General features: G+C 40.7%; 1 protein-coding gene across 3 annotated transcripts in view; it reads right to left on the reverse strand.

Annotated features, from left to right (window-relative positions):
• Positions 1 to 17042, reverse strand: part of SBNO1 (strawberry notch homolog 1) — a 58672-nt gene extending 41630 nt beyond the window's left edge. Inside the window, exons 1-4 of one of the 3 annotated variants that reach the window (XM_059138635.1) lie at positions 16890 to 17042; positions 7099 to 7230; positions 6494 to 6598; positions 3804 to 4113 (exon numbers count right to left, since the gene is read on the reverse strand). In XM_059138635.1, the coding sequence (XP_058994618.1) occupies positions 3804 to 4113; positions 6494 to 6598; positions 7099 to 7230 (547 nt within the window). In that variant the 5' untranslated portion in view covers positions 16890 to 17042. Of the gene's footprint in view, positions 1 to 3803; positions 4117 to 6493; positions 6599 to 7098; positions 7231 to 16889 lie in introns of all 3 variants that reach the window. The other 2 variants (XM_059138634.1, XM_059138636.1) reach the window with 2 other exon arrangements.
• Positions 17043 to 17121: the final 79 nt, after the last annotated feature.

The raw sequence follows: 17121 nt of genomic DNA on the forward strand, positions 1-17121 counted from the left end.
CCAGTTATGAAAAGGACATATTAACCACAAGTATTTGATAGTTCATTTTAATACAAATATCAACAGAGATACTTCACTTGGCTCATCAAAAACCAACCAACCAACCAACCAACCCACCAACCAGAATGGTGTTATCATCAAGACAGAATCAATCTCATCTGAGTTGGTGATACTTACTTTCGAGACAAATAATTATTTGTTGAGTGAAAAAAATATTGGGGAACTCTATTTCCCTCTTTCCCCAGAATAAAGATCCAAACAATCTTTTCTTCTTCTATACCGGTGGTTTACAAACTCTTTTTATTTTTATATTATTATTATTTTTATTATTATTATTTTTTTTTTACCAAACTCTTTTTAGATACAGTAAGAGAACTCCTCAGAGAATTTGAGTATCAGGTCAAGCCGAACTGCCTGACTAAGCAGTCTAGAGCTAGAGCCCCCGTAACCAGCCTGCATGAAGCACTCACTTCAGGTACTTGGGATTTCTGAGATCAGTGTGGAAATCACACCAGAAGGACTTATTAACATCTTATCTACTCAACCAAAAGATATGGAGTATATAGGAGACCTGTCACTTGGGACTCCAAAATTACTACAACTGAAGTTTTAACAAAATAAGGCTGGAACAGAGATAACAAATTTATGTATTTAATGTAACTGGGCAAGAGAGAGTGAAAAGTTGGCAGAGTACAGAACCCAGACCTCACGGGAGAGCTCAGCCCCCAAACAGAGAGCCAGAGGGCTCAAGGCTCCAGAAGGGCAACACGCATAGATAAAGGAGAGAGAAACATGCAAAACCTTGCTCTTTGCAGTTTCATACTTTCACTGTTCCCTTCCAGTAAAAAGATTACCCTGTGCTTCAACACAAAAGTATGCTTATCTTCGGCATTCACTTACATGTTTCTTTCTCAGCCCTTGTCCAGTTGATAGTTTCTCAGGCTTCTACACAAGGACGGCCTTGATTTGTACTCTTTTGTCTTTTTAAAATTACTGCACTGGATTTGGGAGATGTTAGTGTACTAAGCATTACTTGATCAGCTCCAAACCTATCCTGTTTTGTTTTGCTTTCTAAACTTCCCTGACAATAGCAGTCTTCTTTAAATTATGAGAACACGTGCTGATTTGAAGAGTGGAATGCTCAGGAAGCCACTCACATAAAAGCAGCTGGATTTCTCCTCAAACCCAGACTTTAATGACAGCTGTTTCCACTAACTGCTGATCGTCTAAGACTCCCAGGAATCATTCCAGATGCTGCCCTGCACCCGAGGCTAGATGGGGGCCATGCTCCTGATCTCCACGGTGGAGCAGAGTAAAAATCAGTCCTAAGACAGATCAAATGACTTAATGGGCATGTAGTTGCCAAGTTGCAGTTAGTTCAGGACAATGACCTTGAGAATAAACTACAGCCGTAAGGACACAATGGTATGGACTCAAACAAAAGACTAAATTATCTGGTATTTTTTATTGTATCTGTCACTGGACACGAAGTTAGTTCTACAACACCCTACCAAACACTTCTTGGCCATTGCTTTAGAATGACCCAGCCCTATACTTCACAAACACAAGCACAATTTCCAAGCAGTCCATTCTGCCACAAAATTATATACTGGTCTATATCAGGTATTAAAATCTATCTCCTAATATTAGAAAAACAAGGCAGCTGTTTGGAAAAAGGAACTGTCTGTTTAATACCTATCAGCTCATTCCAAAACCCTAATAAAATGCTATTTATGTACTAGTATAAGGCCTCAGGAACCTTCATTCTATTCCCTTAATCTAAACATAAAACAATCCCAAAGAAATTTACTTAAGAGGGGGCAAAAAAGGGCACCCATTCCAATCCTGAAACTATAAAATAGTGGTCAGTTCAGAATATAACCGAAGTCAGTTATCATTTCCAACTGTGCCCACCATGGTACTGTTATGTAACAAGTACTCAAATATCCTTCAACTAAATGTAGAAGGGAAGGAAAGAATATCCCTCTTAAGAGTTCATGTTTTTCAGTTTCTAAAACTGTACTACTAAAATTTTATGTGGTCAAGATTTTAAAATACACCTAATAATTCTATTGTTCCCTTAAAAATACTAAATATGAAGCTTCCTCTGAACACTGCCCTCCAAGCTATACCCTCTTCCTGCCACACACCTCCTTTTCTGCCTCTCTCCTCAGTGCTTATTCCTTTCACACACACTACATAACTTCTTTGTTTTGCTTCTCTTTCTCTCCACTAGAATGCAAGCTGCAGGACAGAAGAAATTCAACAGTTTTCTTCCCAGCCACAGCCTCAAAAGCCCAAAAGAGTTCTTAGCACATAGTAGGCAGTCAGTAAATACTGGAAAAAGTGAGCAGTAACACTCTAAAGAAAAACTAACAATAAAATCTGTATTCTCTCTATATAAGTAAACTCTTTAAAAAACGTTATCAAACCACTGTTGAACCTTTCCCTTTAAAACCCCATCCTTAAAGGATTAGCTCGTGGTGATCGTTTATCAATTCTGTGAATATACTAAAATCCACTCAACCATGAACTTTGAAAGGATGAATTTCATGTTATGTACAATGCATCTCAATAAAGCTGTTTTTAAAAAAAAAGGATTGTATGAGTGCTCATTCTTAAAAAACAAAACATATACTAAGGGGCACCTGGGTGGCTCAGTTGGTTAAGTGATTTTGGCTCAGGTTCCTGGGATCAAGCTCTCGCTGCCAGGCTGTCAGGTATAAATAGATAAAATCTTTTTTTTAAAAAAATAATTTTTTAATAATGAAAATGTTTTTTTTTTTTTTTTTTTTAAGATTTGTATTTATTTGAGAGGGAGTGCATGTGAGCAGGAAGAGGGGTAGAGCAGGCGGGAGAGGGACAAGCAGACGGCACTGAGCATGGAAGAATGCAGGGCTCAATCCCTGGACCCTGAAATCACGACCTAAGCCCAAATCAAGAGTTGGATGCTCAACCAAATGAGCCACCAAGGCGTTCCAAAATGTATTTTAAAAGAGAATTTATTAAATACACATCTACTTACAAGCAATGAAACCAATGACAGGTAAATAATAAAACTGTAAAAGTCACAGTGAGGGACGCCTGGGTGGCTCAGTTGGTTAAGCAGCTGCCTTCGGCTCAGGTCATGATCCCAGCGTCCTGGGATCGAGTCCCATATCGGGCTCCTTGCTCCGCAGGGAGCCTGCTTCTCCCTCTGACTCTGCCTTCCACTCTGTCTGCCTGTGCTCGCTCTCACTCTCTCTCTCTCACAAATAAATAAATAAAATCTTTAAAAAAAAAAAAAAAAAAAAAAAGTCACAGTGAAAGGAGAAGTATCAGTTTCAAGCTAGTTACCTCACACACGGTCCAAGGCCCACCAGCCTGAGCACCTCCAAAAAGCTTGTTAGAAATGCAGCATCTTGGGCCCTACCCCAGACCTACCAAATCTGATTCTGTTTTTGAACAAGATCTCCAGGTGATTCACAGGCACTTCTCAAGTTTGAGAAGTACTGATTTAAAGGACTGAGAAAATGTTAACTAGTTATTCCCAATATATAAAACTGAGATCTCCTAGTGTTAATTAATGTAGCCCCCTGGTAATTCCACACTTCATTTCAAGGTAAATGCTATGACTTCTAAATTTCTCCTTCCTTTGAATTGTATAAATCCTATAACTGTACAAAGTCATACAGATATGTCCTTCACCCCCGGTTCTTTTAAGACCCAAGGAAAACCGTAAAAACACCCTGACACATCTTAGCAAAAGGAGCCAGCTGACACTACAGAGAACAGACACACTTACTGGCTGCTGACACACTTACTAGCTGCTGTTGCAACTGGCTGCGCAATATTGGCTGGTGGTTTCAGTTTCATGAGTTCATTCAGACTATTATTTTTTAGCAAATCCTTCAGCTGAACCTGGTCCTTTGAGGGTGCAGAGGTCATGGCATTTCGTACTGCTGGTGCGGAGACTGAAGGGCGTGTGTTTGCAGTAGTCTGGATGAACTTTGTTAAGGTGATGGTCTGCCTATTCGTTGTTACAGGTGGTGTTTTAGTCATTACAATTGTAGATCCCAGGGTTGGAAGCTGATTTATTTGATTCAGCACAAATGTTGTAGTAGATGGAGGTTGCTGCTAGAAAAGAAAACCATAACACATCAGACCACTGAGGAAGTACCGAGCTCTCTAATGTGGCTTAGATTCACAAACATGGGAGGCCATTTAAACATCTAAAACAGACTTGAGTTCTCACTTAAACACTGGCACTGTATTTTTAATTAAATATGCCTAACTATATACTACCAAGTTAAAACACACCACTTTGGGGGGGGGGAAGTACAGTAATAGTGTGACATTGTCTGTAATTATCGGGGCCAGCAAGGATAAATAAGGACTGTCCTAAGCAAGCTGTGATGTGTAGTAATGCCGTGTAATGCAAGGACTAGGAAGAGAGAGAACCTCTAATCCCAGCACTGCCCCAACCAGGTTGATAACTCTGCAGTGAAAAGACGTTTCCTGCTTTGATATATACACAGAAGTAGGAGATGAATTGTTTAGAGCTCTTGTAGGAGGTTTGTTAATCTCCTTACTAGTTGTCTTTGTATTTAATAGGAACCCTCTTCTGAGGTTTCACTATACACATTCTCTGAAAGTAAAAATAAGATTCTGGTATCACTATAGTTTTGTGAAGATGTACTCACAAAGATTATTGGTTCCAACCTGGTATCAGAGATTTACAATCTCTGATAACTTCGAGCAAATCACTTTACCCCCGGAGGCCCAGGCTCTCGTGGGTTCATTTTCCATTGCTACCATTCCATGATTCTTGCCCAATGCTTTGTTTGCTATCACACAGACTAAACCAATGTTTAGAATTTAGAAGATAAAACCACCGAAACAGGTTTTTTTTTTTTTTTTTTTAAAGATTTTATTTATTTATTTGACAGAGAGAGGTCACAAGTAGGCAGAGAGGCAGGCAGAGAGAGAGGAGGAAGCAGGCTCCCCGCTGAGCAGAGAGCCCGATGCGGAACTCGATCCCAGAACCTCGAGATCATGACCTGAGCCGAAGGCAGTGGCTTAACCCACTGAGCCACCCAGGTGCCCCCCGAAACAGGGTTTGTTTTTTTTTTTTTTTTTTTTAAGATTTTTTTTAATTTATTAATTTGACAGAGAGAAATCACAAGTAGATGGAGAGGCAGCCAGAGAGAGAGAGAGAGGGAAGCAGGCTCCCTGCTGAGCAGAGGGCCCGATGCGGGACTCGATCCCAGGACCCTGAGATCATGACCTGAGCCGAAGGCAGTGGCTTAACCCACTGAGCCACCCAGGCGCCCCGAAACAGGGTTTTAAACACCTGATTTGTATGAATGATCCAGCCAGTCCACCAATATCACATACTGGTGATAATATGTTGGGTATTACCTTTGGGTAATGGGTACTACCTCTGAACCTAAGACAAAGCTACATAGTATTTTATTTTTTTATAGTTGGGGATACAGGCAGACATTAGGAGCTGGAGAAAAATGCAGGGAAAAAAGGTAAAAGATTGGAAAAATGACGGTGTGACTACCATGGATGAAGTGCAATCAAAGATTTTTTAAAATTTCAATCTATTTCTACTAACTTTCCTCCTCAAACTATTTGTTATTGTCCCATGACTCCTATAATAAGAATCTTAAGACATTACCACGCATTACTTTTTTATTTTTTAAAGCAGGCAGCTTTGGGGTACCTGGCTTGCTCAATGGTAGAGCAATGATGCTGAGACCTGAACTGAAGGCAGATATGCTTAGCAACTAGGCACCCGAGCATTCAGTTCTTAATCCAGGGGTCATGAGTTTGAGCCTCATGCTGGGCATGAAGCCTACTTTAAATAAATAAGCACAGGAGGCAATATTATTTTTAATAATAAAGATTTATTAACTTAAATAATCTTAACACTCAACATGAGGCTCAAACTCACAAACACAAAAATCAGGACTGCCACCTAGGCATCCCACCACTTACCACTTTTAAATAAAACTCTCAACAGCAATTTATCATAAGTTATCAATTTTTTAACCAGGCTGTCCAATAATTTTATATGCTAAGCTTAAGTAAGCTTATGCTAAGCTTAAATAACTGCTATGCTTAAGGTAAAATCAGAGAAACTCTATATTTAAAGCACAATTACCATTACGTAAAAATCCCATGTACCAATGGACAAAACCTGAAATCAACAAGGAATAATGAAATGTGTAGTGAGACAATGTGTAGCTCATTTCTACTTCATGAATTTTGTATTATTTATAGTGAGTAAATTAAAAAAAACTTTGCTTTGTCCTAATTATCTTTTGATCAATGTAACTATGAGAAGAATGAAAGAAACATTTTATCAAACAGGAGCTGAGAGTAGCATATTGGAAAGTAGCAAAAAACAGAACTGGTAAGGTAAGACTACTTCGTATTACAAATTTATTTCTTACTATAATTCAAAACGAGTTCAGCACTCACACCAAATGTAAATCATTCTTACCCTAACATTTAATAGCGCTGGAGTAGGTAGCGTCTCTGGTTCTGGTTTAACAGGAACTGATGCTTCAGTCTCCAAACCTAGTTCTAATGCACTAAGTGGCACGGACTAGAAAGAAAACAACATCAGAGAAAAAAATAAAAAATGGTGGCAATAAATTCTGTTTCAAGAACAAAAGATGTATTTATTAAAATTTTAAAAATGACAAGTTTTACACTCAAACAGATTGTAAATCTCTGATACCAGGTTGGAACTAATAATCTTTGCAAGTACATCTTCACAAAACTATACTGATACCAGAATCTTATTTTTACTTTCAGAGAATGTGTATAGTGAAACCTCAGAAAGGGTCCCTATAAAATACAAAGACAACTAGTAAGGAGATTAACAAACCTCCCACAAGAGCTCTAAACAATTCATCTCCTACTTCTGTATATATATCAAAGCAGGAAATGTCTTTTCACTGCAAATATTTTCCATCTCATGAGAGAAAACTAATATAAAAATTACACATGCTTATTTAAAATTGTCTTAATAACGTTTATTCTGAAAATAGAAATTAAAATTAAGAAAATCTACTTTTTACAGAGACTTCGGAAAACTCTTACCTGCTGAACTGTAGGAGTAGGTGTTGGAGTTGCAAGCCCTGCATCTCCCCCATCAATATCAAAGAGGTCATTCGGACTAATTCCACTCTCACTCAAAGCAGCAAGCAGTAAATCTTGCCCTGGTTCCACCATCTTTAGAACAAAATATGTAATATTAACATAAAAAACTTAATATGCCAATTAACTCTCTTCTAAATACAAACCAACATCTTCTACCAGACCCATCCATTTGATATTTATGAAGAACCTGCTATATATCAGGCAAGAAGTCAGATGAAAGAGAAAAAGTCTCTGATTCCAAGAAATTCTCAATAAAGATGAAAAGGACAGAGAAATATGTAAATCACAGCAAGAGTGTATGTGTACAAAATGTTGTGGGAACAGAGAAGGAATGCTGAACCTTGCCTGAGGGGAGAGGTCACAAAGACAACTGTGGAACGGAGTCTCAAGAAAGGAATTGCCAGGTGGACGGGGATTTTCTGGATAGCGCCTTCATGCTTCTGCAGATACGAAAGACACTGGCACTCTTTAAGAACAATGGTTAGTGCGATTCATCGTTAGTATGGAAGTTCAGAACAGAAACCCAAATGTCAGGCAGGTGATGACAAGAGAAGAGGAAGATCTCACCCACAACCTTGTACACCATGGCAGAGAGCACACTTAACCCCATGGGTAGCGGGGGTCAGAAAAAGTTTTCAGATCGAGAACTATAAGACATAGATATGTGAGCTAGCAAGATTACTCTGAGGAAGTATGGGGGCACACTGAGAATGGGTAGAGTAAGACCAGAAGCAGGAAGACATTTTAGGTAACTGTTACAGCAGACCGAGAGAGATGATGTGGGGTCCCTGGGTGGCTCAGTCGGCTAACCTTTGGCTCAGGTCATGATCCCAGGGTCCTGGAAAAGAGCCCTAAAACAGGCTCCCTGCTCAAGGAGCCTGCTTCTCCTTCTCCTCCACCGTCTCCCCCTGCTCATGCATGTTATCTAATACAAACTAACAAAAAACAAACAAAAAAGAGATGATGTGCTATAATGACAGGGTGTAGAAAAAAGGGGGGATGAATTTCAAGATGTTTAGGAAGGACAATCCATAACACTAAGTTTATATAAAAGTTCAAAATGGAAGAGAATATGAAATACACAAAAAGCATGAGTAGATGGATGATTAGAGTTAAGCCAAAAGAAAGGGAAAAAATAAACACTGAGCCTAGGAGACCCCAAAATGAGTTTTATAGTTTGTCTGTTTTTTTTTTTTTTAAAGATTTTATTTATTTTTCAGAGAGAGATAAAGAGAGACAGGGGCATGCAGAGGAATTAGCAGGCTCCCTGCCAAGCAAGGACCCCAATGCGGGATTTGATCCCAGGACCCCGGAATCATGACCTGAGCTGAAGGCAGACGCCTAACCAACTGAGCCACCCAGGCGTCCCAAGCTTTAGAGAGTTTAGCGAGAGAAAATACCTATTTAGAAGCAAGCAAATACATTTTAAAGATTTTACTGATTTATGGGGGCTGGCAGAAGGGGAGGCAGAGGGAAAGAATCTCAAGCTGACTATGTGCTGAGTATGGAGCCCAAAACGGGGCTCAATTCCATAACCCCAAGATCATGAAACCAACCGTCAGACACTCAACCGAGCCACCCAGGCACCCCACAAATACATTTTAGATTTGGGTTTTCTTGGTATAATATATCAAAGTAATCTACTTTGGGGGAAAAAAGCTTAACAGAACTTTCTCAATTTTTAATGTTTGTCATTATCTGAAATAACCAATTTATAAATGTAAACAAGAAAAAAAAACCAATTTATATAAACATGGAAAGCTATGTACTTGCTTTTCCTAAAAAACTAATTTCATGTTACATAAATAATACACTAATCTTTAGCTAGTTCATTTGTTCTCAGGCTGTGTGAAAGAATTAAATGTCAGTGTTTTCATTAAGTCCTACAAAAAGAAAGGCATTAGCTTCTGTGACCATGACTTCCAACATACATAAAAACTACTATTTCAAATTAAAGTAAAATATTTAACAGAGAAATCCTCTACTAGGTAGGTCTATGTCACATAAACCTATACATCACTTAGAAAGAAGTTCTAGAAGAAACATGAATGAGTTTAAGGCAGACACTACAGATATCCGGAAATGAAACTCAGGGCAGACCTACTGTTTCAAGGGAGTCTTAACCAGAGAGCCCCAAGGAAGAAGAAATAGCTCAAAGATTTCCCCAAAATTTTTCAGAGAAAGGAAAAATCTATGGAAAAATACATTTTGAGTAGGAAAGGAAAAGGTAAGGAAATTGACAGTGACTAAGTATCTTTTACAGGTCTGACAGTGTTAGGACAGTGTTAGACCATAACAATCCCCCCCAAAATAGACATTATAAATTTTTAGAGATGAAACCGAGGCTCAGGGTGCCTGGGTGGCTCAGTGGGTTAAAGCCTCTGCCTTCAGCTCAGGTCAGGATCTCAGGGTCCTGGGATGGAGCCCCACATCAGGCTCTCTGCTCGGCAGGGAGCCTGCTTCCTCCTCTCTCTCTGCCTGCCTCTCTGCCTACTTGTGATTGCTCTCTCTCTGTCAAATAAATAAATAAATAAAATCTTGGAAAAAAAAAAAAGTCAAGTAAAACAGTATTTGTCATCAAATATATGGTCAGTGAAAAATTAAAAAGAAACCCAGGCTCAGCTTAAAGTACCTATAACTCCCCAGCGCTAGATTGTTTAAATTTCCAAAGCCCATGCATTCTCTTTCCGAAGAATAGATCTAGAAGGCAATGTTGCAAACCTCAGTTTCAGTACTTAAGTTTGGAATAAATGCCCATCTGAGGTTAAAATAGGAACAGAGATAGATTATTGGATAGCAAGACAGAAAGAGCATGAAGGGACTGACAGAGGAAACAAATAGGAGAAATGTCCCAATACAGATTTAAAATAAAGTTAATCATTTTTCTAATATAGACACAGCTGACCATACTTTACAAATTATCCTAGTCCATAGTACCAAGAGACCTAAATCAATACTTTAAAAAACATTTCAACCAAGGCCCCTCGGTGGCTCAGTCAGTGGAGTGTCAGACTCTGGATTTCAGTTCAGGTCACTATCTCAGGGTTGTCAGACTGAGCCCTGGGTCAGGCTCCCTGCTCAGTTGGGAGTCTGCTTGAGATTCTCTCTCCCTCTGCCCTCCCCTGCCCCCACCGGCCAACATGTGTGCACACTCTCACTCTCTCGAAAAAATAAATCTTTTTTTTTTTTTTTTTTAAAGATTTTATTTATTTATTTGACAGAGAGAGATCACAAGTAGGCAGAGAGGCAGGCAGAGAGAGAGAGGAGGAAACAGGCTCCCTGCTGAGCAGAGAGCCCGATGTGGGACTCAATCCCAGGACCCTGAGATCATGACCTGAGCCGAAGGCAGCGGCTTAACCCACTGAGCCACCCAGGCGCCCCTCGAAAAAATAAATCTTAAAAACAAAAACCAAAACCAACAAAACATTTCAACCCACAAAATACTTCATTAAGACCAATGACCTGTGGGAATAGGTGGTGGTCTTGGCCTGTTGCTATGACTAATCCTGACCTAGATTAACAGAATTCCAGAGACTATCAAAATGTCATCTTTTTTTTAGTAAATATTTAAAATAATGATTTATTTACATTCGAAACAAAAATACATTGTTTTAAACCAATGACTCCTAAACGACAGACCAAAGAATGCTTGGAAGCCAATGGACCCATTAATTCATTAGATGCACACTAAGCCCTGACTAATTATACTAAAGAAGTACAGAAACATCATTAATGAAAGCAACAAAAATCAGTGAAAAACATTACTAAATTCATGAGAGTTTTCTGAAATATATTTTCTGAACAATGGGCATTGGAAAATATCACGGAAGGGAAAAATTTGGGGAGAAACTTGGTATTTTCACAGGAAATAACAGCACAGTTTATAACACTATCACTAATCTATTGAAAACTCACTCACAGGAATCACAATTTGAGACCTCTGAGTATTGATTTAGTAATGACAATGTCTTTTGCAAGCTGTTTCTCAAAAGTATCTTATTTATGGGGCACCTAGATGGCTCAGCAGGCTAAGTCTCTGCCTTCGGCTCAGATCATGATCTCAGGGTCCTGAGATAGAGCCCCGCATCAGGCTCTCTGCTTAGCAGGGAGCCTGCTTCCCCCTCTCTCTCTGCCTGCCTACCTGGGATATCTCTTTCTCTCTGTCAAATAAATAAAAAATACAAATAAATATAAATAAAATAATAAAAATAAAAAAATAAAAACAAAAATATTTTATATATTTCAGAGAGAGCACTAGTGAGCGACAGAGGGAGAGGGACAATCAGACTCCTCGCTGAGCAGGAATCTGGAAGCAGGACTCAGTCCCAGGACACTGTGATCATGACCTGAGCCTAAGGCAGACATGTAAGTGACTGATATATCCAGCTGCCCTTTTGCAAGCAATTAATGAAAAATACCTTCAATTTATATACATAATATACACAAAATTTAGGGATCCTTTCTTAGCCAATTGGGTACAAATTCTCTACTTGGAACTTTTTTGCAGTGAGAAAGAGGGCAAGGGATACAGAGGAATATCTCTCTTTCTCTAACACCAATAGGCAAAACCCTTATTTAAAAAAAAAAAAAACAAAACAAAACCTTAATATCTAATCATTCTCCTATTCTGAAACTATTACAGACACAGAATTTCAATGTTCAGGTTGAGAACCCTTAAAAGGTTATATTATTCAATCTTCTCCTCCTCACCTTACAAGTAAGAAAGATGAATTCTTGAAAGGGAAAACATTTTCATTTTGAAACCACTAAATACAATATAAATGCAAATACCATTAGGTGTAAGAGAACTGTTACAGTGTCCATGAAGGATTTCATGGACCTTAGGTGACATTTAACATGTAGCAATCCAACAAACCCAAAAGTTACCAACCCCAGAGTGACTCTATCTCAAAAAATGGAGGACAAAAAAGTTCCATTTCTAAATTCATAAATACTTAGGAAAATACCATCTATTTCAAAATAGTACACCTATGAAAGCATCGAACATAAGTAATAAACAAGGACACAGAGTTGAGAGAAACTGAGAGAATCCTTGGCAGGAAGAGAATCCTGAGAAACAATAGCCAATCAGAAGAATGAAAGGATATAGTTCCCACTGAGAATACCAACACTGAAACCTATCAACAAGGACAAGCTTCCTCTTGTTGAGACCTAAAGCAGACCTTTACAGATCCGGGGAGATACAAGGGATCTATCTGCAGTGGTGGTGGCACAACACAGAGGCTGAGACTATGGAGTCAAATAGAATACCTGGGTTCAAATACTGGCTACCTCAGACACCAGTAGTAGAATATGGTCAAGTAATAACTTGTGTGACTCAGTTTCCTCATTTTCAAATGGGAATAAAAATAGAATCTATCTTATAGGATTGCTGTTGAATAAATGTTACCCTACTAGCTATTAACTATTACTTTGATATTAGCATCATGTCAAAAAATAGATTTTCTCCCATATTACTGATAGAACAGTATTTCCAAGAATACAAACTTTGTTGGCAATCCACTCAATAATTAACTTCCAAATGAGTTCTATAAATACGAGTTCCTTTTTGCTTGTATCACATGTTCAATTTGTCCAGTTAATCAACTGGTGTGTCTGGAGAAAACTGGCAGACCTCTGTATATGTGCAAAGATATCCCTTAGCAAGTTATCTTTGCCTAATAACAAACAGGACTTTTTCTCTTTATTTAACAGCACTAAATATGTCTGACTTCTAACTCAGCTGCAGGTTTGCTTTTATGCAGTCCAGAGGTGATGACTGACATGTAGTTTAAGGAATTGAAGGATAATGATCCTCTCAAAATTCAGCTGATACAGTTCATGAACAAGGTATTTATATCGTTCCTACTGAGTTCTGGTTCTTTAAGAACATCAGGAGGAATAGAAGATAGTATGAAGAAATTCATTTACAAGGATTTTCGTTACCTACAAGGGTAAAATCTGTAGTTTTTAACAGTTATTTTTCAAGGGCACACTTGCTCAGTAAAGAGTGCCTCTCCCCACTCTCACTGCAAAACTTCTAGAAAGAATGGATTCACAAAGTAATGAGCAGATGACAAGGTTTCAAAAACATGCTTTACCAAAAAAAGCACATGAAGAAATGGGGGGAGGTGTATGAAAAAACTTTCTTACCACCATCACACTAAACTCAGATCTCTAGTCCTTTTGAGATTTACTATATGGCTGGATTTTTTTCTCTTTTAAGGCTCAAGATAACTCATAAGTATATGCTACATGTTATCCCTTTGTCATAGATGAAAAACTGAGGCTTAGAGAAATGAATTGTAACAAGGTAACAACAAAGCATGTGTGGAGCAGAATTAGAAACAGAGGAGTTCTCACCTCCTATCCCTCGAAGATTCTGTATTCTTCTTTTTTTTTTAATTTATTTTTATTTTATTTATTTGTCAGAGCGAGAAAGAGAGAGCACAGGCAGACAGAGTGGTAGCAGAAGCAGAGGGAGATGCAGGCTCCCTGCTGAGCAAGGAGCCTGATGTGGGACTCAATCCCAGGGCGCTGGGATCATGACCTGAGCCCAAGGCAGCCGCTTAACCAACTAAGCCACCCACGCATCCCAAGATTCTGTATTCTTAAGCCTATACCATGATTTTCAAACTGGCGGTCACACCACAATGAGCTGCCAAGTGAATTCAGTGTATCACGACCAGAATTATTAAATATTTCAATACAGAACAGAAAACATCAAGCATGTAAAGAGGATAAACATTATTTCAGGACAGGAGTTTTTTAGTTCTATGCGTGGATGTGTAAAACATGTCTTACCATGCAGTAAAAAGGTTTTAAAATCATTGCTCTATACTAAATATTGCCCCCCAAGAATTAAATAATTTGATGGGCTTTGTACTGTATCTTATTCATAAAAGCAGAGTTCCTGCTCTTCAGGAACCTATCCTTTCAACCTACAGAAAATCTCAGTGGTATTCCAAGATTGTCCTTAATATTTACTAAGTTCAGGGGCGCCTGGGTGGCTTAGTGGGTTGGGCCTCTGCCTTCGGCTGGGGTCATGGTCTCAGAGTCCAGGGATCGAACCCCGCGTCCGGCTCTCTGCTCAGCAGGGAGCCTGCTTCCCTTTCTCTCTCTCTCTCTCTCTCTCTGTCAAATAAATAAATAAATCTTTAAAAAAAAAAAAATTTACTAAGTTCAATGAACCACACTAAAGTAGACCTGCCAGCATAAACAAAGACAACTGTAAAAACTTTAAGATTTCATCATTTTATTAGCTATATAATGTGAAAACAATTCCTCTCATCAGGAAGTGGTTTTTTTTTTTTTAAAGATTTTTAAAAATTATTTATTTCTTTTTAAAGATTTATTTATTTGGCAGAGAGAGAGAGTACACAAGCACATAAGCAGGGAGAGTGGCAGGCAGGAGAGGGAGAAGCAGGCCCCACTGAGCAGGGAGTCCAAAGTGGGACTCGATCCCAGGGGCCTGGAACCATGACCTGAGCTGAAGGCAGATGCTTAACAGACTGAGCCACCCAGGTGCCCCTAAAGATCTTTTATTTATTTGAGAGGGAGGGAGAGAGAAAGTGAGAGCACAACAGCAGAGGGAGGAAGAAGCAGACTCACTGCTGAGCAAGGAGCCCAAAATGGGGCTTCATCCCAGGACCCTGGGATCATGACCTGAGCCAAAGGTAGACGCTTAACAGACTGGGTCACCCAGGTGCCCCCGGAAAGTATCTTTATATCAACTTTAGGCAGGCAAAGCCTGGGAACTGAAAGACTCATGAAGTCAGGTCACTTGGTAAGACCAGACCTCAGACCTGAGTGTTCATCACCTTCATAGGAGGAAGTCTCAAATCAAAGCTCAATTTAGAAACTAAGAAATACCAAAATATATCTATACCTTTAACCTTTAAAATGAATCATTTTTAAAAACATTTAAGGAATCTTTATACTTTATACATTTATACTTGCATTATATTAAGCAGTACATAATTTCAGCAAAGCCCTTGAGTAAAACTGCCTGACACTTAAGAGCATCCAATGAATGAATGAAGGAAGGAAGGAATGAATGGACTGTAAGTCACCAACTAAGCCTTCCTTTTTAAAACTTACCCAGCAGCTAAAGTAAAATCTACTTAAAATCCTATACACAATTGTGTGGAATTAAGTTAGACTGGGGATAAAAATGCAGAAGCCAAAGGAAAAAAATAAAGATTTTTTTCTGGTAAGATAAATTTTGGAAACAACTTTTTTAAACATGAAAATAAAATGTTCTCTTGCTTGCAAAATTACTGTCCCACGCAAGGCACCAATAGCAAATTCTGCATTTTATCCTAGAAATTCTATACAAACTATCTTTTGGGCAATGATAATGGCTTTCCCAACAGCTTAAGAAAAATCACTTCTGACTGCAGTAAATATACCGAGGCAAATATGGAATCCTTCTGCACTGTTAGCTGATTTGTGTCTACAAGTGTTAAGTTTATTTCCTCTAGGGCAACTCGGGGTTTGACAGCTTTCTGGACCGCCCCAGCCGACTCAGTAGAAGCCCTACTCCGTCTCTAAACGTGGTTGTCTAGAGAAAATAAAGCATTTAACTCAACATAAACGGCCAATAATCAACTTTCAAAGGTCAAAGGGGACCTAGTTTTTAACCTTCCCTCAGCAACACGTGTTTAGTACAAACTTCCGGGTGAGGTTACAATTGGCTGCGCAATTCAATGAATAAAAACGCTGCTTTATTTGACTCTCATTTTCTTGCCCGTTCTTTCCCCCACGTTTCTCAACCAGCAACTCCCCAAAACAAAAGCTTCCTACAGTATACGGAGCCCGCACATAAAAAGGGCTTCTCTGTGCGAGATCAAGTTAGTGGTCCGAAAACATTAACCAAACAGCAGCACAAAGCCGGGGTGGAAAGGGGGAGGAGCTGGATGCCAGGGTCAGGAAAGAAACAATCACAAGGGTTCAGGAACATCCAAATCTCCCACTTCTGGGAAACCACCAGCATACACTGGTTTGAGGAACTTTAGATGCTCGTTACACCAAACACTCTTACAAGCAAGCAAATCCCCAACTGCTTTCTCTGCACAGATGCTTAGGGTCTAGGAGGCGAGCCAGCTCGAGACAAAATTAACCCGATCACCCGGTGAGGCTTGAAGGTGGCCCCCACGTGTCCCACGTACTGCCTCGACGCCCTGAGAGCGAGGTAATCAGAAAACTGCAGGTGTGGGGTTCCGATTTAGGGTGCCCCTATCTCCTCCCGCACTCGCCCCAAACCCGGAGCAACCCTCAGACAGGAGGACTTTTGAAGGATTGCGGAGCTCACTTCCCTGCGGGTCCGGGACCTCGCATCCCTGAGCGGAGCAAGGAAAGCAAGGAGGGCGACCCAAGTGGAGCCGAAGCCGGTGCCCGCAGATCCTGCCTCCGCGACCAAACCGGGTGCCTCTGGCCCGGGACAGCGGGGGCCCCCGAGGCCCGAGAGCCCCCACGCGCAGCGAGCGCAGGGCCCGGCGCTGACGGGCGGAGGAAGCGAGCGCGGCGGGGCCGGCGCCGGGACCTTGCCCCCGAGCGCCCCGGGGCGCGCAGCTGAGGGGGCGGCGATGGGCGGGGGAGGCCCCAAGTCGGGGTGAGGTGGCTGCCCCCCCCCAGCCCGGCCCCACACGGCCCCCTGAGGAGGGTGGGAGTGGGAGGCTGGCTGTCCGGGAGGAGTGTGGAAGCAGAAGAGGGGTAAGAGAAGGACTTACTTTCCCCGCGGGATCCGACGCCGGAAGAGCTCCTACCGGGTGGCGAGAGCTTGAAGAACTAGAGGCGACTGGAGCGGAGGCGGCGGTGGCGGCGGCAGCAGCGGCGTCCGGCTCTGCCTACCTCCCCGCCGCCATCTTGACGCCCCTCCCCCCAGCCCCCCCGCCCCGCCGGAGGGGAGGGGGTGGGGCGACGGATGAGGCGCCGCGCGCACGCAACGCGCGCCGCACGTCC

This window comes from Mustela lutreola, chromosome 11, assembly GCF_030435805.1.
Source record: "Mustela lutreola isolate mMusLut2 chromosome 11, mMusLut2.pri, whole genome shotgun sequence".
Taxonomy (NCBI): Eukaryota; Metazoa; Chordata; class Mammalia; order Carnivora; family Mustelidae; genus Mustela; species Mustela lutreola.